At 37.1% G+C, this 24,573-nt stretch overlaps 1 protein-coding gene across 1 annotated transcript; it reads left to right on the top strand.

The window, feature by feature from the left end:
* Positions 1 to 1,499: 1,499 nt before the first annotated feature.
* ecpas (Ecm29 proteasome adaptor and scaffold) lies at positions 1,500 to 24,180 on the top strand. The gene is made up of 49 exons (XM_079616021.1): positions 1,500 to 1,574; positions 2,352 to 2,482; positions 3,551 to 3,667; positions 3,862 to 3,980; positions 4,493 to 4,639; positions 4,732 to 4,915; positions 5,063 to 5,202; positions 5,294 to 5,372; positions 5,486 to 5,605; positions 5,692 to 5,777; positions 6,009 to 6,084; positions 6,175 to 6,224; positions 6,360 to 6,426; positions 6,521 to 6,643; positions 6,829 to 6,932; positions 7,025 to 7,148; positions 7,764 to 7,844; positions 8,602 to 8,821; positions 9,110 to 9,201; positions 9,735 to 9,869; positions 9,980 to 10,121; positions 10,957 to 11,129; positions 11,291 to 11,392; positions 11,672 to 11,795; positions 12,292 to 12,437; positions 12,532 to 12,586; positions 12,693 to 12,807; positions 13,047 to 13,115; positions 13,257 to 13,374; positions 13,477 to 13,644; positions 13,749 to 13,828; positions 13,916 to 14,021; positions 14,117 to 14,164; positions 14,258 to 14,376; positions 14,456 to 14,606; positions 15,238 to 15,303; positions 15,630 to 15,719; positions 16,364 to 16,430; positions 16,526 to 16,617; positions 16,708 to 16,774; positions 16,952 to 17,143; positions 18,696 to 18,907; positions 19,074 to 19,117; positions 21,167 to 21,359; positions 21,524 to 21,665; positions 21,755 to 21,860; positions 22,055 to 22,143; positions 22,446 to 22,517; positions 23,177 to 24,180. The coding sequence occupies exons 1-49, from the start codon at positions 1,553 to 1,555 to the stop codon at positions 23,314 to 23,316; spliced, it is 5,505 nt and encodes a 1,834-aa protein (XP_079472147.1). The 5' UTR covers positions 1,500 to 1,552; the 3' UTR covers positions 23,317 to 24,180.
* Positions 24,181 to 24,573: the final 393 nt, after the last annotated feature.

Raw genomic sequence — 24,573 nt, 5'->3', positions numbered from 1 at the left:
TATTTGAAGACCTAAGGCTGATTCTCAATGGGTTCCTGTGGAATTTTTAATAAATATTTTTAAAACAGTAAAATAATACCTATATTGACACTGTCCTGTTTTGTTCTACAACATAAATTACACACACTCATACCTAGAAGGTGATTTCTGAAACTCCTTTGTGATTTTTACATTTTATATATATATTTTTTTTTAATGTTCAGATATATGTGTAAGTTTTGAACGTTTTTACTCAAAGACATGAAGCAAATGCCACAAAAAAAGTTTTGGTCTAAACATTTTGAAAGATGTTTTGTTCTTTTCTTTGCAGAAGATGGAATGAAATAAAGAAATCCTTCTACTGCAGTTTCCCACTATGACAAATTTACTCCATCATATATTATAGTGCAACTACATGCACCTTTATTGACCACAAAGGTCACAAAGTTTTAGTGAAGATTTTGAGGAACGTAAAAATGAAACTACCCTAAGAAATATTCACTTGTGTAAAAAAGGTGACAACTAGTCCCATTCTTAATCCTGTAAAGCCTGACATATAAAATAATAGTTAGAAGTTTTTTTTTTTATTGAACCTTTAGACAGGTAAAGTTTGCATATAGGCCTATGTATCATGTTTGATACAGCAGGCTTTTGTGGCTCATGATATAGGGAAAATATGGCGTAAGACATTTCAGGTTCATTCAGAGTCATATATATAATATTATGTATTATATATTATTAGTATTGCAGACAAAATTAATACATATCCATTGTCACTATTTCTTCCAATATTTATTTATTTTTGTTAAGGTGAAACTTAAAAGCTATAGTTTTATCAAAGCACTGTAGTTTCCCGTAGGAGGTAAAAATACAATGCAATACAATGAGGATTGAGAGATGTAAATACATTTTCAATAAAAAAAAAAAAAAAAAAAACCTGTTTCACTTCTGTAAAAGCTCATCTTGAAATATTACCAACAATATGAAAGTTATTATTTATTTCAGAAAAAAGACACGTGTATGTTAGAGTTATGGTTAGGCATGTTTAACCTGAACATTTATACTTAAAGGCATTTTACTTAAAGGCTGCTTACTAAAAGTACAGAAGGCATGTAGAGTAGGCTACAGCAGTTTTTCTTAGCAAATCTTTTGATCATATTGATCATGTAGAGGGCTTAGAAATGCATGTATCAAATATGAGACTGTTGGCTTTATTAAATAAGCTTTGTAATTAATTAAAAAAGGTATCCTATTATAATGCTTTTAACGTACTGTATGTCCTTGTTCAATGTGTCAGTTAATTTTTCTTTTAATTTATACAGCTATTTAAATTTATTTTCTTTGTAGCATTTTACACTGTACGAACATAGTCTAGATTGATTATATTAATTAAATAAAAATTAAGTACAACTACTATGAAACCTAGAGAGAGAGAGAGAGAGAGAGAGAGAGAGAGAGAGAGAGAGAGAGAGAGAGAGAGAGAGAGAGAGAGAGAGAGAGAGAGAGAGAGATATGTTGTCTCTATAGGAGTGGCAGTGCTGGTGGTGGTGTTGAGTCTGACTTCACTTCAAACATGGCTGCACAGGACGAGCTCAGTAAGTTGAACTCATTCTACATGTTTTATTACTTCATTACTGAATACTTGTTTTCAACACTCTCTTCATTATTGGTCACTTAAATGAAGATTGAGCTCATCTTGTTGTCTGTTTGCTTACCGGTAGTTACATAAATAATATTTGTTAAGTGAATATCAGTTTGGCAGCTAGTCGGCTAGTATGTGCTTACAGAGGCCCAATGCTCAGTCATGCTCCAAAATGAAAGTATTTCTATTGGGTTTGTCTAAGTAAGAGGATTCTTCAAGCTGTATTTTTCGTGCAATTGGCGTTATCTGAATGTCATAGTAGTCCAAGGCTGGTTGTCATTTATTGACAGCGTGAGAAATAACTGTAGATGATAAACGGTAACGTTGGTTAGCAGTGAGGCTATGCAGCTCGCACGCTAACCAACTAGCGAATTTGAACGTCTATATTTACTGTTTTTCTATGTTTACAGTTAGTCTTATTGTCTGTTGTTCATTTGCAAGCTTGTTGGATGATTTTATTGTAAGTTGATTCGTTTATTCATTCATAGAGAGCCGGTGAAAGACACTCATGTCATGGATATAGATTCCATTGCTTTCATTCTCAGTCTCACTTTAATAAATCTTTTGAATAAATGAGAAGGTTATTATAATTAGCCTAACCTGTGATCTTACGGGAATGATATGAGAAAGTCTTTCTATTCAAATCAATTTGAAAATAGCGGAGTTGGTCCTTTTTCATTTTGAACACTATCTGTTGCTTACTTTCTTTCTCTTTGTTTCCTTATCATAGACCAGTTGGAGCGTGTGTTTATGCGCTTGGGTCATGCAGAAACAGATGAGCAGTTACAGGATATTATATCCAAATTCCTGCCTCCTGTCCTCCTCAAACTATCCAGTGTGCAAGAGGGGGTTCGCAAGAAAGTAAGTGTGTGTGAGAAAACTGTTTGCAGTGCAGAACCAGGATTTGCAATTAGGGGTCAGCGGAAAATATATATAAACATTTTCTCTTGCATTTCTGACATATGTCGTTATTAACTTGTTTCTTTTCAATTATGATCATACAATATTTTGTGTATTATTTTCTTGAGCAGGTGTTCTCAGTCTTTTAGGCCCTGTTTACACCTGGTATTATGCGTTTTGGTCGATCACAAGTAGAAAAGGGATACACATAGGCTACCCGTTTGCATCTGGTGTTTTAATTCGTCTCCTTTGTCCATTTTTAAACCACTTCTGTCCTGATTTCTTCAAGGGGAGGTTCTATGTATCCTTTCCCCCCAGATCATTTGATCTAATGGACAAAAATAAGCTTGTGCAATTTACATATGAATGCACGGACACAACGGAAAAACTTTCAGAGAGCAGCAGCTCAGTGAGAGAACATTGTACTTGTTTTAAACCAAACTTGGGTCTTCAGCCGACAAAGTTTAAAGCAACACCAAGGAACTTTCCCTCTGCGGTCGCCCTACAGGTTGGAAGCAGAATTGTCCATTACCGCTGTCGTAAATAATTTAGCCTACCGCAGCCTACTGCCGTACGCAGGCTCGCTATTTATCCGTATTTTAAATTTATTTAAAAAATGTTTTTTTTTTAATTTTGTATTTACTGTCGTCCACTTGTGATCCGAACAACCAAAATGCATCATAATACCAGGTGTAAACAGGGCCTTAGATCCCACAGACCCCCAAATATGATCATCCTTGAGAAAAGACCCCTATCCCAAAATGTGTGTGAAATTTAATTTGGAGAATATTTAATTTACATTATATGTTGTTACATTTTTTTCCTATCAACAATAGTATTGTACTGTTAGATTATTTATTTATTTATTCATTTATTTATTTTAATAATTTATTTAGTTTACTTTCCACGGCTCCCCTATAATCCCCTTGCGGTCCAGATTGAAAACCCCTGCTCTATTAAGTATCACCCATGAGAAGGATTTCATAGAAGATCTATTAAAGAGCTGGATTTTGTTACTGCTGTCTCCAGGTTATGGAATTGCTGGTTCACCTGAACAAAAGGATAAAGAGTCGACCCAAGATTCAGCTGCCTGTAGAGACACTGTTGGTTCAGTATCAGGATCCAGCTGCTGCATCTTTTGTCACGGTATGATCGCATACCCACATGTCCCTTTTCACCACATGTCCCTTTTCACCACATGTCCCTTTTCACCACTGTCAATACGCCTTGTGACTGCCCTTGAAAAATGGGTCATGTTTTTTTTATATCCCAAGGTTGTATATTCCCATATGATATAGTGAGAACATCATTGTCACGGCTGACTGTGTTTGTGCTTGCAGAACTTCACTATCATCTACATAAAGATGGGCTATCCCAGGCTGGAGGTGTCCAAACAGTGTGAGCTTGCACCTACTCTACTCACAGCAATGGAGGGCAAACCTCAGCCCCAGCAGGACAGGTTAGTTTCAACTTTATTTAAAAAGAAACAATGTTGTTTTTATTATTAAGGTAGAATGTACCTGGATATAAACACATTCACAATATATTATAAAATATTTTGTTATAAAATATATTTATTATTACACACACACACTAATTTCCATTATGCTCACGAGGCTGCATTTATTAGATTAGAAATACAGGCAAAAACAGTAATATTGTTGAATATTATTACTATTTGAAATAATTATCTATTGTAATATATTTTAAAATGTAATTTGTTCCTTTGATTGCAAAGCTGAATTTTTCAGCACATGATCCTTCCAAAATCATTCTAAAGAGCCTATTTGGTAAAGCACTTTTTTCAGGAAAGTTCAAAAGCTTTTATTTGAAATATGAATGAATTTTTGTAACCACGCAAAAGTATTATATAATATACATGCATATATATTTTTAAATAGCCATTGTTATTGCAAATATGTCAGTACTGAACAGTATAGATAATTAATTTTTTTTCTTCTCTCTGTCTAGTCTGATGCACCTGCTGATCCCTACACTGTATCATATGAAATATCCATCAGAGCCATCTAAACCTTCCCCATTTGTCCTGACGGAGAGGCCCAAAACTGTACAACTCCTCTTAGAGTTCATGCTTGATGTTCTTCTGATGCCTTATGGGTATGTCAGCTAAATGTGTAAAATAGGTTTGAGTTGGTAATGGTAGTACTGTTTTCTTGAATCTCATTAACTCTCTTTGATATTACACAAAGGTTTGTGTTAAATGAGCCTCCAATTCGCCCGGCCCCCTCGTCTCCACAAGGGGGATCTGGGGCTGGAGCAGGAGCAGGGGCCGCAGCAGCACAAGGTCTCCCTCAGCCTCCTCCAGGAATGAGCGTTTACGCAGTTAAAAGAGTCATTGGAGAAGCTCAGTGGAGCCCAGAACAACTGGAGCAGGTGAGGATATTTTTAATATGAGGTTTCGAGATGCCTCTGTTCTGTCTATACCAATAATTATTGAAAGAATGAATGGATTGAACACTTTCTGTGGTGTTTTCTTTCTAATTCTTCATTTGAGTAACCTTTTTAGCATTCTGTTTGCAGTGTAAGCTGGGGATTGTGAAGTTCATAGAGGCAGAGCAGGTACCTGAGGTCGAAACAGTCATTCACTTAGTTGTGGCCTCAAGTGACACCAGACACGGTGTTGCCACCGCAGCTGATCTGGAACTGAAAAGCAAGCAGAGGTGAGGCTCTCTGTTATGAGATGTCAAATGAAAGCATGAGGTCTTTAAATAATATTGAAACTCATCTCTTGCATCCTGTTTTGTACTGCAGCATTATTGACTGGAACAACCCACTCATTGTCAACAAAATGTATAAAGTTTACCTGGGTGATATTCCACTCAAAACTAAAGTAAGTACATGCATTACACATGGTCTGTCTAATATCGTTATTACTTTTATATTCAGTGAGGTGTGTTTATTTTATTTTTTATATATATATATATATATTTTTTTTTTACCCAGGGTGCCACAGTGAAGCAGGAGCTGAAGCATGAGCCAGTCAGCACCAGAGTCAAGATGAAGATTCTGCCTCATCTTATTCGCTCCAGACTGGCTGCTGAATGCTTTCCTGCTAATATACAGGTCAGAGAGACAATGTTTGACAAAGTGAATAAGTAAAGAACTTGTTCAAAGGATGTCATGGTAACCGTGATTGTCTGTTCGTTCAGGTTGTCTATGACGGACTTTTCGGAGCAAACACCAACAACAAACTCCTGTCCCTCACTCTGCAGTTTGTACATCACATCTGTATGGTGTAAGTATCAATTATCTCTAAGAGTCACATAGAAATTCACATTTACTGCAATACAAAACATTTAATAGGTTGATATGTTATAGCCATGAATGCAACCAATATTTTACTGAACGTAATTTACTATTTTCACAAGTGCTCTTCTGTTTTGTGTGCGTTTGATGTGCATCAGATGGCCTGTTTTGTCGGCCACTGTCATTGTGATCATGATAATAATTGTGTTTTAATCTGAAGGTGCCCTGATACCAACAAACCTTTGGGTTTGATGCTTCTGAATGGACTTACCAAGCTTATTAATGAGTATAAAGAGGTATGAACGCATGCTGAACAATTTAGGTTATCGATTATGGCTTTTCTGAAGTTTCTGTTAAAGTGACTTTAATTTATTTATTATTATAAGGACCCCAAGCTACTATGTATGGCTTACTCAGCTGTTGGAAAACTTTCAAGGTAAAAAAATCCTTTTATAACAAACAAAACTAATGTATAACTAATAAAACCCATATGATTGCATTAAATAATGCATTGCATTTATTTAAATAAATGTGTAATATGTATTTTTCACTTTTTGCTTTGTTATAATAGTCGAATGCCTCAGCTTTTCACGAAAGACATTGCATTGGTACAGCAGTTTTTTGAGTCCATGTGCAAGGTTTGTTTGGAACACGTTTTATACATGAGTTATCCCGTTATTACTGAATGATTTGTTTTATGATTTTAAACCTCGTTTCTCTTAATGTAAACAGGAGGAATCTGATGTGCGATTGGCCATACAGGAGGCCTTGTCAATGATGGTGGGAGCGTATGCTAATCTTCAGGGGGCGCTTCTGAACCTAATGGAAGCGCTTGTGGCTGCATATATCACAAAGGTTTGTTATCTAACTGTTATTACAAGCACCTTGAAAGAATAAATACAAATGTCAAAACTAAAAATGAACACATTTCTTGATGATATAATACATAATTATTTAACCCAAATTTGAGTATGATTAAATATGAAATATTAAAATAACATGCGGTGTATAATGTTACGTTGCTTATGGATTTGTGTTAGCCTGAGGTACAGGTGCGTCAGGTAGCGATGAAGTTTGCCAGCACAGTGTTTGGTCCTGATCACGTAGCCTCTAGATATCTCTTACTGCTGGCTGCAGGAGATCCGTGAGTACATGCTTGCACTTCCTGGAGTTCTTTTAAGCTTTTCAATTAATCTTTGTCATGAACGTTATACATCATATGGCCTGTATTCGTAGTCGTGAAGAGGTGTCTGGGGAGGCTCAGCGAGCTCTAAGGGCTCTCCCCTCTACGAAGACAGAGAAAGAGGGATCAAGGCCCATGCCGTCATTCCCTGAGATGGTCAGCTACATCCATGAAAAGGTGTGGTGTTTTGATTAGTTATTTCTATAGATGTCTTCTCCAATGGTGTGTCATGACCCAAAATGGGTCCCAGGCCTGTTTTGATAAATGCTAAATGCTATATAATATATAACTGATCATATAATCATGCATCGTTAAGCACCCCTTTTACAAAGTCTTGACTTAGTTTTTTCCCATGTCTGGGAATTTCCCAATTCTCTTTTTAGTTCCTCTCTCTATGAAGCCCCTCCTTCTAAAAAGCACAATGTGCTCTGATTGGTTGGCTGGATCAGTGTGTTGTCATTGGTCGAGTGTTTTGGAAATGTCACGCTGCTTATCATAACCTTGTTAGATCTGGGGTGAATAAACGTCTTGTCTTTTGTACACCGTGACAACACACTACTAACACAACTCAACCAGGCCTCGCCTCCTTTTTATTGCGGATGCCTTTGGCGGGAATTATTTAAATTAGGGATATTGTGATGTGTACATTCCCGGAAGAAAACTTTGAGGCGTTTCAGGGAGCTCAGAAGCAGTGCTTACTGATATAGAGAATAACTCCCTTTGGAGTTGAGTTTGTGCTTTTGTATAATGTATTATAATGTATATAGGCTGACCTTTATGTATGTGTCATAGGCTGCACAGAGATTGAAGACTCCTGCGAAATACATTGTTGGTACTTCCACACTGCCTTTTAATCCTGCCACATTTGGAGAGGTAAATTGCCAGTCTTTCGGCTTAAAGGACAAGTTCGGTATTTTACACTTAAAGCCCTGTTTACAGACCGTATCTGATGAAATAGAACGGTTAAGATTAAAATTTGGACACATGCTCCTGTCCCGAGAATTTTAGTTTTATTTAGCGTTTGTGGACCTATTTTGCCAAACGCGTCACACCCAGATTCTTCCGTTGAGAGCTTGAATAATAGACACCAGTTGGTGGCGATAATGCACCTTTGCCGATTGCAAGCAAACCGCTCGCATTTCATTTAATACACAGAAGAAGCAGAAGAAGAAGCGGCGGAGGAATAACGTACCTCACACAGCACATTCAATACAATCAATGGAGTTGGACTAACACTACGATAAAACCTGATGGAATGCATCTTTTTCAGCGTTTTTTTTTGGGCCCGTATCAGTGAACACCCCTGACCACTCGGTGAGTTTCACGTCTTTGTAAACGAAAGTTTAATGTGTTTTAGGAAGGAATCTTCCAGTGGCCATAGACAACCATTGTGTGGGGGTGGGGGGGAAGCGAAATAAACCCAAAATTCTCGGGACTGGAACATGTGTCCAAATTTTAAACTTAACCGTTCTATTTCATCAGATACGATCTGTAAATAGGGCTTTAAGTGTAAAATACCGAACTTGTCCTTTAAGTCTTTAGAATTTTTCCAATATTTTATTCAATTAATGAATGGCCACATATAATTTAAATTGAATAAATGCTATTCTTTACTATTTTGTTTCCACAGATAGTTCTTTATCTTAGGACGTGTCTATCTTATAGTGCTGGAGCCACACCCACAACTCAGAGCCTCATGGACATGCAGGATGATGCTCCTCTTATTGGACGCTATGTTCAGTCATTGCTGTCCAATGATGCTTCTCCTTCCTCTGCCAATAAAGGAGGAGAGGTCAATCCAGTTCATGTATACATTGACCTATTGCAACAGCTGCTGTCAGCTGTAGGAGGTGAGGAAGATTACAAATTGTGGTTTCTAATAGGAGTGGGCAGTATGAAAATATATATACTGTGGGAATATATATCGGGTAATGGAGATTTTTTCGCAGTGTATTCACCAAAACAGAAAATTATAGTTCCAAACAAAATAATCAAATTTATTGAAAATTGGCTTTACTACATGCCTATAATATATTTAATATGTAAAACATAATATACAAGAAAATAAAGTGGATTAATATAAATGTATTTTGTGTGATCTGATGTTGTGATCTCATCACATTAATTCATTAATACAGGTATTCCAGTGATGTACTGTCTTTTGGAAGTGGTCTCTGTGTGCCCAGAGAAACTTACTCCCAAGTTTGTTGACAAAATCGACTGGATTAAAGTAATTTATTATTTTTTTTATGAATGTTATACTGTTCAAAGGTTTGGGGTAAGTATTCTTGCTAAATAAAAATTATTAATTTCTTTTAAAAAAATTACATTAAATTGATCAGAAATTGGCGGAAAAAGATTACTGACAGAGTTGCATTACAAAAAAGTTATATATCAAATAAATGTTTGTCTTTTTATACATTAAAGAATCCTGAACAAAATTGTCAGTTTCCCCAAATATATTAAGCAGCACAACTCTTTTCACCATTGATGATAAAAAAAAAATTGAGCACCAAATCAGCATATTAGAATGATTTCTAAAGAATCATGTGACACTGAAGGAGTAATGGTTGCTGAATATTCAGCATTGACATCAGTTACGTTTTAAAATAATTTCTTAATAATTAAAAAAAAAAAGTCTTACCGACCCCAAACTTTTGAATGGTATATATTATAATATATCCTCTGGAATGGAGACTTATTCATTTAAGTATGTCTGACTATAAAAATTAAATTTGTTCATTATTTATGTTAATTTTGCAGGGTCTCATGAACACTAATAAAGAAGACCTGCGTGAGTTGGCAGCACAACTGTACGCCATGGTTGTCTCTACTATGTCTGGAAATGAACTTAAAACTGCTGTACAAAACCTGATCAAGACAACTAAAGACATGCATGTATGGAAAACATATTATTTTATTTTTATATTTATTATATTATTAAAATATATATTTTTAAATGATAATTTGATAAAATTGTCACTATTATTATTATGTTTTACATTTAGAGTCCTGAGACTCAGCATGGTGCCATCTTGGCTCTGGGCTACATGGTGGGCAGATACATGAATAAGAGGCGGAGCTTAATGCCTACTGAAGCCACTCCCAAAGAAAATGAGGAACAAATTGCCATGGCCACGAAAATCATCGGTATGTGCGTTTTTACAGTTTTACATTCGACACTTGATATTGGGATGCTCTTAAATAACATTTTATAAGTTAACATGTTTCATTAGTTACAGGTGAAGTATGTAATTTCTGGGACACTAGTGGCACCTAGCGGAATTACAGCATATTTAGCGAACGCCTCTTTCACACATCTGCACCTCCCTTAACCCAAACTTCACAAATACTGCCCTTACAGGTCTCTCAACATGTAAAAGTAGGCTACTTTCAATAAAAGGTCCAAAATATTAAGAATACTTCTTATAGCTGTGAGTAAAGATTTGAGGAGACACTGTCTAGAGTGAGTGCATGTTTTTGTCATTGACATGTCCAGTGTAGACCGCTTCAAATTTTTGTGGCGCATGAAGTAAACAATATAAACACGAACAGTTGTCTTGGTTACATGACAAGAGTGGTTACATGATAATCTTGGATTAAAGCATCCATTTTAGCGCGTTGCATCTTAATACCCTGTTCGCTTTGACATGTTTATAAACTGGTTAATTTTTGTACGGGCAGCTAAATGTAGCGTTCACCTCTGTAACCGAAGCTCTGTAACCCTCTAGCTCCACCTGCTACAGTAGCCCTGCCCCAAAATCATGCTGTTGGTTGAGCTGGAAAGAGACAGACCTGAGCGGATGTATAGACTTTTGGGGGAGATAAACCCACTAATAGTCAATGAACAATAAACTTAGGGTTAAGAGAATGTATTTTAACAAATAATCTTACATACCGGTACTTCACCTTTAACTATTGTAGCAAAAAAAAAAAAATCCAATTATATGAATTTAACAAAAGCTACCAATGTGTTTGTCTACAGGTTCATTTTTAGATAGTGAGTCTCCTCTGTTGACTGTTGCTGCTGTGACAGCATTGGGTGAGATTGGCCGTAACAGCGTGTTGCTGATACCAGCGGATGGAAATGGTTTCACTAAACTCAGTCTAGTGGATAATCTGCTCGCCAGGATACCATCTGGCAAAGAGACTGGCAAGGTAAAACTAAACACTCAGAGAGGGAATAAGTGTGACTGTATTATTGATATGTGCATTCAAAATTTAACTAGGCTCTTCTGTATTTATCAGTTTCCACACTGAAACTAAGGTTATTATTATTTTTATTTATGGTACTGATCAGATGCTGTTTGTGTTATCAGATGAAAGAACGTGCCATCCAGACACTTGGGTTCCTGCCGGTGGGAGATGGAGAATTCCCACACCAGAAGAAAATCCTGCAGGGTCTCATGGATTCCGTAGAGGTGATATTATGACCCTCTTCATGACACATCACCATTGAAGCCAATGAAATTGATGTTATTATTATTGTAACTTCCATTCATTCAAAAATAAAATACTGACAATGTGTTTATTGTGTATTATATACAAGTAACATTTTATTATAATTTTAGTTTTATTATAATAATGTGTTTTGTCAGCATAGTGCAGTGAATTCATATTAAATAAATATTATGAAAAAAAACAATGTTGCTATTTCTTCATATTCTTTATTGTTAGATATTTGTGTTTTGTTTCTTTAGGCCAAGCAAGTGGAGCTGCAGTTTACAGTGGGAGAGGCTTTAACTAATGCTGCTGTAGGAAGCTGCTCTGGAGCTGCCCGAGATGTGTGGACATGTACTGAAGACCAGTACTGCCCTCCTGACAGTAAGTATGTCTGGGAGAGACAGAGAGAGGAAGCTGTGCGTGTTCAGACAGGGCTTATCCAGTATCTGGAAAAGCTTTCCCTTGTGTGGTTAAGTAAAACTGTTTGTTTGCTTGCCTGAAAACCTACAATTATTGGCAACATGGAACGAGCCATCAGGAATATAAATCAACTGCACTTTGTTCAATGTGTGTTATTTATTTAAAATGTACTTAAATTATTGTTTACACTTTATTTGAGGTCTCCTTGTTACAGTGTAATTATACATTCAAGAACTGAGTTATAATAATGAACTGCTTGTACTTACTGTAGGGTTTGGTTTAGGATTAGTTTGTTGAATGTAATTATGCATCATTTATAGTTATTACTATAATAATTAAATATTACATATGACACTGTAAAATAGTGTTACCACATTATTATTATTATTATTTTTTTGTTGACAAGCATGTTAAGCCCTAATTCAGTTGTGCAATAATTTATCTCTTTCTCTAACAGATATGAAGAATAATGATATAGTGCCCTGGGTGTTAAACTCTGTCTTGGCTAAATACATACCAAGTCCAAACCCTCATGTTCGGCAGGCTGCCTGTATTTGGCTCTTGTCTCTAGTCAAGAAACTCAGTCATCACAAAGAAATACAGGTAAATACACATACAAAAACCCACTCTGTCTCATTTATACACTCAAAGAAACATTGACGTTACAAAATGTCTGTCTTCTCTTCGTCTTTTATAGTCTCATCTGAAGGAGATACAGACAGCCTTTATCTCTATCTTGTCTGATCCAGATGGTGAGTCACGTACTACTCTTTTAAAGATCACATTACATTTTGACAGAGTATCTAAAGTCTGGGAGCTTGTGGGCAAGATTGATGGTGATTATCTGTGTGTGTGTAGAACTTAGTCAAGATGTGGCGTCTAAAGGTCTGGGGTTGGTTTATGAGCTCGGAGGGGAACAGGATCAACAGGAACTGGTATCAACCCTTGTGGAAACTCTCATGACTGGTAAAAGGTATTAATAAACCAGCTTATTTCTGGTTCTTTTCATTATTAATCACTTTTAGAGTATGATTTGTCATATAGCATCACACTTACCAAGCCCCTGAACATAGTGCAAACACTACTAACCAGATGCACACTGAACATATTCTACATTTTCAATTAATTACATCTCAGAATAATATATCTTGGACACATTGCAATGTGCATTTTGGCTCCTGACTCTTGAGAGCTGTGGGTTTTTGTTTTCAGAGCCAAACATGCCGTCTCAGAGGACACTGAAGTCTTCCAGGGAGAGGCTCTTGGTAAAGCACCTGATGGGTACGTCCTCCTAGTTCACTTTAGTTTCAGATTGTAGAAACATTTTAGGGAGGACTTACCAGATTTGAGAATTGTATTCTTTAATAAGGATTTCCAGATGTTTTCTTTTATTGTATGTTGAAAGATCTTTTACTTTGGTAGACAAGGACTCTCCACCTACAAAGAGCTCTGCTCATTGGCTAGTGATCTAAACCAACCAGATCTTGTTTACAAGTTCATGAATCTTGCCAATCATCATGCCATGTGGAATTCCAGAAAGGTGAGCTATATTTACCACAATGTGATTGTTTATAACTTGGTAACTTTAATACTTTTTTAGAGCCTTATTGGCATGCAACGATTGACTCTTCCTGTGCTGTAGGGGGCCGCATTTGGATTTAACATCATTGCAGCCAAGGCTGGTGAGCAGATGGCTCCTTTCTTGCCTCAGTTAGTTCCCCGCCTCTATCGATACCAGTTTGACCCCAACCTGGCCATCAGGCAGGCCATGACTAGCATCTGGGATGCTCTCGTCACGGATAAATCCATTGTAAGAGATTATTATTACTCAGTCATAAATTACATTGCTTAAAAGAAATTGAGGACACTGTTGTTTTAATGATTTGTTATTTTAATTATATTGTTTTTTGTCAGGTGGAGAAATATTTTAAGGAAATTCTTCAAGATGTCATATCCAACCTCACTAGTAACATGTGGAGGGTGCGGGAGTCAAGGTAATTGTGTCTAGTTAGGCTTCCTAGATTTCCACCCATGCTAGATCAGGTTTCTATAATCAGGGCCCTTTCCGTTTTTTTGTTCAGCTGCTTGGCTTTGAACGATCTCGTACGTGGAAGGCAGGCAAGTGATATCATCGACCGCCTGTCAGAAATCTGGGAGACTCTGTTTCGGGTCCTGGATGATATTAAGGTGAGTAATAAATGTATGTTCTGGGTTTATGTGTGTGCTTTGCTTCTGACATACAGCTATTTTTATTTGACCATCGTATTTGTTTCCTGTTGTAGGAGTCTGTTCGTAAGGCAGCAGATCTGACTCTTAAGACTCTCAGTAAAGTGAGTTGCAGGATTGAATGCTGGATACCCCATTGATTTTCCACTCAGGGACACCACCGATAACTGAAGTGTGTGTGTATGTTACTCCAATAGGTGTGTGTGCGCATGTGCGAATCGACAGGTGCTAATGCTCAAAGGACAGTGGCTGTGTTGTTGCCAACTTTACTGGACAAAGGCATTGTCAGCAACGTATCCGAAGTGCGGACTCTCAGGTAGTACACAAGCATTTACCAGCCACACGCACAAAAAACACTTAAGTATTCAGAGTATAAGAGTATTTTTGTGTATTAGTATCCAAACTCTAGTGAAGATCAGTAAGACAGCAGGCAGCCGTCTGAAACCCCATGCTCCTCGACTCATCCCGGCTCTGTTGGAGGCCCTGAGTGTGCTGGAACCACAGGTGCTCAACTACCTCAGTCTGAGAGCCACAGAGCAGGAGAAGGTGAGCAAAGCAAAACATCATCTAAACATTAGTACTGTTAGGTGTCAGGTTCAGTTCCTGCTCCCCTTCATAAATAATTGAGACCAGTTTTACCATGCTCAAGCAGTACCAATATTATTGTTTAATATAACTCAACCATATATACACATTTATCCACTCTTACTAATTAGAACCTACCATTCCTTATTCCATTCAATAGACGTGATAATTAAGAACAAGAGTTCAAACAAAATGTCAATAAAAACAATAAATGGGACAGATAAAACAAAAAGTACACTTGGTTATAAACATTTCCATAAATGGCTATACTGAGCTTTCAGGTGTGTGATGCCGTGAAGGCCACTCTGCTAAAATAGGAAATATTAACAAAACATTTCATTTTTTTCTTTGTGGCACTCCTAATCCTCTGACATTACTGCTCTACAGTAAATCACCAAAGAATAAAACTTGACACTCTTTGTTAAATGGTCTTTTTGGCCCAGCGAATGATGTGAGTTTGAGGAGGGACAAACAATGCCCAAAGGAGGGAGTTTGAAAATATTTCTGCAATTTCTTTTGGTGACAGTGAGATTATAACACCACATTTGTTTTGAATATATTGTACTCATTATTTTCTTTTCTTTCTGTGCAGAGTGCCATGGATGCTGCTAGGTTAAGTGCAGCCAAGTCCTCTCCTATGATGGAAACCATTAATATGGTAAGACACCATTATTATACACCATCCGTTTGAAGAATAAGGATTAAGCGTTAAGCTGCATTCTGATTCAGAGGGTCCCTAAACAGTGTCCACTGCTCTCCTCAGCATCTCTAGAAGTTAATTTCACTTAACAAATTGAAACATAACAATTTGTCCTTTAGAGAATGAATGTCTTATAAGCATAGTATATCCATTATCTAGTTATTTATTCCATAAGGGGAATTACATTTAATTACATCAAACATCTATATGTAGCCACATTTACAGGATGTTTAAAAGTGTGTTTTGGATAGTGATGTTTATGTGCACTGTGTTTGTGTTTTTAGTGTCTGCAGCACTTGGATGTGTCTGTGTTAGGAGAGCTTGTTCCCAAACTTTGTGATCTGCTAAAGAGTGGAATTGGACTTGGTACAAAGGTAAACATCCTGCTTGATTTTTGTCAGTAATATACTTTTTTCTAACAGGCTAAGGGCCGGTTCATACGGAGCCCCTAAAGGGACATCGTGAAGGAAAAAAATATTTTTCAATGTTTTGCATTCCCTCAAGAAACCTTGCGTTCCCTCCCTCGCAAAAAAGTGTGCCTTCCTCCAAGAAACTTTGCGTTCGTTCTCAAAGAGCTCAAAAGGTTTTACGAGCGAATGCAAAGTTTCCCAGGGGAATGCAAAACGTTTTGTGACCGAACGCTAAGGTTTTGCAAGCAAATGCTAAGTTTTTGGGGAGATTGCAAAAGCATTGATTTATTTTTCCTCCCAGCTCTTTTTTTCCCTCCCACTGCCATGTCCCTTTATGAGCTCTGTAGGTTCACACAGAACCTGTTTTTCAAAGCAAAAAAATGAGACGTGGGGCAGTGGAATGGGAGGAAAAAATCATGGTCTCAGGATTGTGTTTTTAAAAGTTAAAACTTATGTCATGTTGCAAAAGATGCGAGAATAAGCACCCAGGGCAAACATGTCCATCTAGTACGTTTACCTAGAAAAACAATCAAAAAGTAGCCCACTGGAATGGAAAAACATGTTCTCTGTGAACCTGTCCTAACAGTTGTGTGTGTGTGTTTTTATAGGGAGGATGTGCCAGTGTGATTGTGTCATTGACAGTGCAGTGCCCTCAAGATCTCACACCATATTCAGGTAACACACAACTATAAATCAGAGGTGTTATACTGTATGCAAGTTTATAAAGTATATACATCTTATACGTGTGTTTGGGTGTTTTTATCCCACAGGTAAACTCATGAGTGCACTCCTAAACGGGATCAATGACCGTAGTAGTGTCATTCAGAAGTCGTTTGCCTTTGCCATTGGACATCTGGTCAGGGTATGAAAACACACCTGAATATGTACAGTATTTCAATTTAACCTAAGGCAACTACAGAGATACAAAACAATACTCTGTTTTCCCCATCAGACGTCCAAAGACGGCAGTGTTGAGAAGCTTCTGCAGAAACTGAACACCTGGTACCTGGAAAAAGAGGGTATGAGGACTTTGACTGTAAAGTAATAGAAAAAGCAAGTTCAGTTGTCATAAACACCCCTCATGCCCATCCAAAATCAACTGACTTGACTTGATAAGATCATACAAAATAAAAAATAAGAATTGTATAAACCCTCTTGCTGCCTAGATTTGTGAAGTGCTTTTCTGTGATTCTCAGAGGTACTGTACAAGTCCACATGTTGTCTGGTGGTTCATGCCATCAGTCACTACAGTCCCGACGTGTTAAAGGCTCATGCTGGAGTGGGTTTGCCGCTGGCGTTTCTAGGCATGCACCAGGAGGCTGAGGAAGAGAAAGGAGAGAGCGCGGAGGCCAACCTGTGGGCTGAGGTCTGGCAGGATCATGTGCCTGGTAGGTTAACATGCACATTCAGTTTAAACAAACTAAAATCCCCCAATTTCATTTAACCTGTTCACTTTTTTTCTTCCAATGTTTAAAGATTTTATTTTAGGTTAGGCTATTTATGATGTTATTTTTAAATAAATAATAGCACTTAAGTGAACTATTAAGTGAGTTCACTTAATGATGTGTCGACACATGAATAATTGAATGCGAGTTGTGAATTGATTCATTGAAATGGACGATTCGAACAGTTGCATATAAATAAGTGATGAGGCCATCAGTGTATATTCTGTATAATCTGTAAAAAAGTGTTTTTCTCAGCATTTACACTGGACCCAACATATTTTTTCCACTCGGTGACTCCCGCCTACTGTGACCTCATGTGCATACCCTCTATAGTCTAAAAGCCTCCAAAATATATATACTACCTTTCAAATGTTTGAGGTTGATAAGGTTTTAAATATATTTTTGTAAGAAGTGTTTTGTGCTCAAGGCTGCATTTATTTGAAGAAAAACAACCTGTAAAACAATAATTTGGTGAAGTATTACAATTATTATAATTTATTTTATTTTAATGTTTTACAATATAATTTATTCCTGTGATGGCAAAGCTGAATTTTCAGCATCATCACTCCAGGCTTCAGTCACACGATTCTTCAGAATTCATTCTAATATGATGATTTGGTGCTCAAGAAACATTTCTTCTGTTGAAAACTGTTGTGCTGCTTAATATTTTTTGGTAGCTTTTTTTCAGGATTCTTTAACAGCATTTATTTGAAATAGAAGTGTTTAGAAGTGATAGATGTGTTTACTAACACTTTCGATCAATGTAAAGCATCCTTGTTAAATAAAAGTATTAATTTTCTTCTTCAAAAAAAGAAAATTGACCCCAAACAGTGGTCTACTGCATATTACAGTGTGTGTTAGGGGATATCATGAAAGAATGAATTAAAGGGATAGTTCACCCAAAAATGAAAATTCTGTCATTAATTACCCTAATGTTGTTCCAAACCCGTAAGACTTTCGATCTTTTTAATGAAATCTGAGAGCTTTCTGTCCCTTCATTGAAAGTCTACAGAACTACCACTTTCAAGCCCCAGAAAGGTAGTAAAGACATCATTAAAGTAATCCATGTGACTCCAGTGGTTTAAAGTGCGTTCACGAGAGCATCACGGCATGTTCTGTTAACCCGAGAGCGGATGTTGTTGCGTGCTTTGGAGATTAATATTTTGTTAATAAAGAGGTAAATTGTTTTTTTGCACAAACCAAGCACTCATAAAATTGAGGTTAAACCACTGGAGTCACATGAATTACTTTAATGATGCCTTTACTACCTTTCTGGGGCTTGACAGTGGTAGTTCTGTAGACTGTCAATGGTGGGACAGAAAGCTTTCAGATTTCATCAAAAATATCTTCATTTATGTTCCGAAGATGAACGAAAGTCTTACGGTTTTGGAACAACATGAGGGTGAGTAATTGGTGACAATTTTCATTATCACTTTAACTCAAAATCATGAATGAATCCACTTTTTAAAAAAATGTATGCATTCTGTATCTTTAGGCAGCTTTGGTGGGATCAGGTTGTACATGACCGAGCTCATAGCCATTACTCAGAGGGCTCTGCAGTCTCAGTCCTGGAAGATGAAGGCTCAGGGTGCCGCTGCCATGGCAACTATCGCTAAGCAACAAACGGGCTCACTGGTGGCACCTCACCTGGGCATGGTGCTAAGTGCACTACTGCAGGGGCTTGCAGGACGTACCTGGGCAGGGAAGGTAATATACTCTCTCAAACAAACTCTGTGCCGAGGGACAGACTTTATGCACGTGGGAAAAGGACACTTAAATAAGACATTAGAAGCATGATCTCAGTGGTTTGAAACCGATTTCTCCCTTGCTGTATTTGTGGCCATTGAGGTATTAATGGCTTGTGTCTCCACAGGAAGAGCTGCTGAAAGCTGTTGGATCTGTAGTGTCTAAATGCAGGTTAGATTCTTTCAAACACATATACAGTAGTTGTGCTCAATTTTACAGGATATGTATGATGTTTAGCATAAAACATTAGAAAATCGTAAATATGTGATCTTAAAGGGATAGTTCACTAAAAAATGAAAATTCTCTCATTGACTCATGCCATCCCTGATGTATTCAACTTTCTTTCTTCAGATAAACAAAGGATATTTTTTAGGAAAATGGGGGCTTTCGCACCAGGTAGTTATAGGAACTAGCCACCAGGGTGGTTCACAGAGAACTAAATGTTCCCAGAGAGCCATTTTTCTTGTTTCATTCGCACCACCAGTAGGAACTCTGAAGTGACATAAGCGGTGCTTGTTGTTGTGACTGTGTATTTTGACGGTGCAGCGGACATTTATTTGATGGCACTGAGAACGCCAGAGCCTGAGCACACAGCGTTCTCATTCTCCGTCTTTATTAGTTTACGATCAGTATAACAGTCCTGTCTAACATGTTATTAGATTGAACTGTTATACAAAGAAAGTAGACAGTATATGAAAAAGTATTCGTGTTTGCCGTGTGATTAATGCCAAATGTCGTTAGCTGAGCAGAAATACATAATTATATTTCGTTTGGTCCACGTTGGATTTTCTCCTTGGCGTAAAGGTTGAGAGGTCCAGGTTTTCCATGTTCATAGAGTTAGTGAGTGGAGTAAATGTATAGGCTATAATCTTTGTGTGGGCACTGCTTATATTTCTATAATGCTGGTTTAGACCCTACTCTGAAGTAGGAGCTCATTTATTTCCCCCAAAAGGTATTCCTATAACTAAAAGTTCCTGAGGCACCTGAGGCACGAACACGGCAAAAAGCCTGGGTACTTCTGCCATTAGTTCCAAGGGAAAATGGCCCTTTTCCACTTCATGGTACGGCTTGGCTTGCTTTACTTTGGCTCGGTCCGCTGCATTGTATGTTTGCTTTTCCGCTGCATTGTATGTTTGCTTTTCCGCTGCATTGTAGTACCGCTTCAAAGTGGGTGGGATCTCAAAAGAGGTGGTACCAAAAAAAATACTAGGTAACTGTACACTGTGGAAACCACCCCAAAAGTGAGCTGTACCATTCTGTGGAAAAGCACCATATAAAAAGGTTCCTCTAGTGCGAAAGAAATTAATTTCTTAGAGTCTAATATGATGTCATTAACTGGGTGCTGCTCGGCGGACACTTGAAAAACCACACACAGCGATCGTGACCGTAATGCATGCGACCCCAGTGGATACATCAATGTATTCTGAAGCCAGACCGATATGTGTTGGAGAAATGCTAATATTTTTAACATCAGCTATAAATCATTATTTTCGATCTACTGTCATGATGCGAGTGTTGTTTAAGTGCAAGTGCGTTTTGAAGCTTGCGCTTTCCTGTTACTTCTCATGCAAACTTGTGAACGTGCCTAGAACAGTTGGCTGGAAGCAATGATTTATAGTTGATAGTTTCAAATATTAGTATTTTTCTTACACACACTCACTTATCGTTTCACTTCAGAAGACATTGTAATCCATACAGCCCCAGTGGATAAATCAGTGACGATCGCTGTGTGGTTTTTCAAGCGTCAACCAAGCAGCAGCCTTTCGCTTGCAATATATGGACTCTGAGAGATGGATTATTTTCCTAAAAAATCAGTTTTTGTTTATCTGAAAAAGTCATTATGTAGTGAGTCAGTAAGTCATATATATCAAGGAATGCATGAGAGAAAAAATATTTTTGGGCGAACTATCCCTTTAAGAGAATTACTACATTTAAAAAAAGTTACATAAATTATTTAATTTACATAAATTATTTACAATTTACATAAATTACTCTGATCAGACCTTGGATTCTTAATTGTGTTGTTCAGACCTTGGATTCTTAATTTTGTTGGGCAAGTCAGCATAATTGAGCCACAGTGGGAAAATGTGCAGAGCATGTTGGGAAAACATAACTCACAGTAAAAAGAAATATTAGCATCTTACTGATTGAGGGTTAGTAAACCTATGAGCAGAACTGTACATTCAATATCTTTTCATAACATGTGATCTCTATCTGTAGTGTTGAGCTACAGAAGCCTGCAGTAGGTCAGCCAACGGTGAGCGAGGTGCTGGATCTGGTGCTGAAGGAATGCAAGAAGGAGAGTCTGGTTTATAAGATGGCGGCTTTACGCAGTGCAGCAGACATCTTGGAGTCGACGGAGGTGGATCGTTTTCAGGAAATCACTGACATTGTTCTTCCTCTCATTAAAAAGGTACAGTAAACCCCTTTTTTTTTTTTTTTTTTTAAACCCACTCAGCTTTGGCATTCAGTCCAATTGAGTGATAGTGTAACAATATTCCTCAATGTTTTTGGGAGCTCCACATCCAGGATCCAATTCAAAAACATAAAATTTTGTGTGGTTTTTTTTCTGTTTAGAATCAGCCAGCAAGGGCCGGCTCCCCGAGACATAATGATGATGAGGACGATGATGTTAAAGCTCGTGAATTACAGACAGAAGTTCTACTGTGTGCATTTGAGACTCTTGGAAAGGCCTGGCCTAAAACCATTCAGTCACAGAGTAAGTCTCAGCTACAAGTCTTAAAAAAAAAAAAAAAAAAACGAACACAGGGGCAGAGTGATGTATAATGAGTGTGTTTTGTTTTGCAGATGATTTCCAGAATGAGGTTTGTAGATTAATGTGTGATAGATTGAAGCTGAGCACATGGAGGGTTCAACTGGGAGTCCTGCGCGCCATGAAGGTCTTCTATCAGGGGTAGAGTGTACTTGCTTGAAAGTTTTCTAACAGATGCGTTGTTTGTGGAAAATGTACTTGCATTGATTTTTTTTTTTGGGTGGAAATAGCAGTGCTTACAAGCTAGAAGAAGAGTAGTGATAAAGTTGTTGGTGAAATGCTTTACAGCATTCAAAATCGTATTAATGACTGTCTGGTGTTTTTGTGTGTTCTAGTTTGTTGCTGTTGGATAAGGAACATCAGAACGCTGCTGTTCTGACTGAGATGTTGTCAGAAACCTGCACTGCCCTGGCAGCACCACTAGGTGGAGTTTCTCATAAACTTCTAAACATATTAAAGGATTGGTTCATCCAAAAATGAGTGTGTGTCCCCTCATGTTTTTCCAAATGTATGACTTAATTCTTTCTTCAGAACAAAACAAATACTTTTTCAATAATGTTGGTAACTAAATAGTTTTGATAACTCATGACTTCCGGCAGAAATTTCTTACAATATCTTTTGTTCCACAGTATATTTTACACAAGTATTTTTTGGGTGAACTATCCCTTTAAATATCACCTTTTTATTCAGCCTTTTCTCATGAGAATCATTCTTTTCCTCCCACAGAAAACAAAAGCTATTCATCAGTAAGAACAGACGCCTTGGTGGTAGTTGAACTCCTTTTGAAGAGGATTGAAGGTAGTGTTTATTTGCTCTGACAATCATAAAAAATAACTGAGTAGTGTGTTGTTACAGGAATGGTTTAATTTTATCATGCTTCAAATGTTCTAAGTGTAAATCGAAATAATTTTCTGTAGTGATAGACAACATGCCAATGCGTTAAAAGTAGTACCTGAAATGCTGAGGACCCTTTTTAAAGTGAAGGAATTCAGAAGTTCAAATTGTTTCAGAAAAAATCTGATAATAGAATAGAACTACATGTTGTTTGTTACAATATTGTTTTGAAACAACACCAATGTCAGTTACATTCTAAACTTAAGAACTACAGTTTAAACAACTTTACAGTTCAAGTTTTGACAAAACATTAGTTTTATAAAGTGATAGATTTCTCATTTCAGCGTAATAAAGAATTATGTATGTTATGTACAATTGGTCTCTAACAGTACAGATGGTGGTTATGAAAAAGCAGAAATATAGATGATTGCTGTAAACATAGCAGCAATGCGCTTATGAACACTACTTTATTAGGCATCATACTGAGGTGCGCTGACTTGCACGATTTACTTGAATGGCCTTTTTCAATGTCATAAAAGTGAATTGAAAAGCAACAAAGATGCAGGTATGAAATTGGGATAGCAATGTTCTCACTATTAAGATTCATGGTGCTTTGTTTACAGAAAGTGATCAGTGGGAGTGTCTGTCTGAGAGGAGCCGGCAACAGCTTCAGCGTTCTTTAGCCACCATGGAAACAGACAGCCGTCCAGACCTGAAGGACAAAGCCCAGACAATGAGAAGAAAAATACAAGCCCTGCCATGAACAACCTGCCAATACACACGCTCAGTCACACTGTTCTGAGGGTTGATTTGGGAATATCAATTGTACATTTCAGTAATAATTCTCACGGCCATCTCATATACACCTGAGTTCACATATTTTGCCATAATCTCTACACCAGCTCTGTGTGTAGGCCATAAACCTTTTTTTCCCATGTATTAAGTCTTTGGCATAATGTGTGCTTTAACCAATGTGCAAAGACTACATTCTGCTACAATTAGCCATTTTCACTGACCATTTTAACCTTGTTGAAGTCTCAGTATGTGCAAGTGTGAGAATACATACATCTGGAGGGTGTTTTTTGTTTAAGATACTAAAAAATCATAAATTGTGAAGCAAAAGGCTTGCTGCAGGTCTACACATGAAACTGCTTGTTTTGTCGAGATCAGTCAGAGCTGCCCTTGTGCACATACATTGCACTTAAAGGGGTTGAGAGCCTACTGCAGTTTTCTGTGGAAATACCCCAGTTTGTTAAAGAAATTCTCACATGCAGAACTGTACAGTCAGACTTTTGCTTTCATTCATTCCTGTTATAAAAGGAGGTAAGACAAAAGTCAGGCATTAGAGACAAGGATCTATCCAAAATGGAACATTTTTTTAAATGAGGGTTGGTACAAAGGCATTATGTGTGTATTAATGGGAAGTTTGTAACATAAATGAAACTGAAACCTCAAACCTGCCTTTGCCCATTTTTGCATGTGTGAAAATACATTTTTCCATAATGAATGAATAAAATCTTTGGAAGGAGGCATGTTGTGCTGGGTCTCATCATCCTTTGTATTTTGTACCCCTTAAATTAAAAATAAAGTTGTGCAATTTTTTTGGAGCATATTTGTTCAAATCAGCATGAAATGCATGTTATTGATCCTATTTCACTCTTTCAACAGTGTATTCCACTTAATCTCCAAGCAATATCTGGCTGATAATTGCATAAATGTATATTATATATATATATATTTAGAGGCCTCAAGATAGAGACAATACTTGTGTAAATTAGACCACTATTCTATGACATAACATACACTAAAAATAATTAGGTGTAACTTTGCTAAGTAATAGCAATCAAACTGTAATCAATTAGGCAGGATGTCATTTGTATAAATGTATATATACACACTGTATAAATTATTATTATATAAATAATACTCAAGTGTAAATTAGACCATTATTCTATGACATCAAATACACAAAATATATATATGTGTAACTTAGCTAAGTAATGGCAATCAAACTAATCAA

The sequence above is a fragment of the Phoxinus phoxinus genome (assembly GCF_949152265.1).
Source record: "Phoxinus phoxinus genome assembly, chromosome: 6".
NCBI lineage: Eukaryota > Metazoa > Chordata > Actinopteri > Cypriniformes > Leuciscidae > Phoxinus > Phoxinus phoxinus.
This window is presented reverse-complemented; position numbering and strand designations above follow the sequence as displayed.

Coding starts and splice junctions, on each gene's coding strand:
- ecpas (XM_079616021.1), top strand. CDS start 1,553: ATGGCTGCACAGGACGAGCTCA. Junction 3,668..3,861: donor CTGCTGCATCTTTTGTCACG/GTATGATCGCAT, acceptor TTGTGCTTGCAG/AACTTCACTATCATCTACAT. Junction 6,933..7,024: donor CTGCTGGCTGCAGGAGATCC/GTGAGTACATGC, acceptor CTGTATTCGTAG/TCGTGAAGAGGTGTCTGGGG.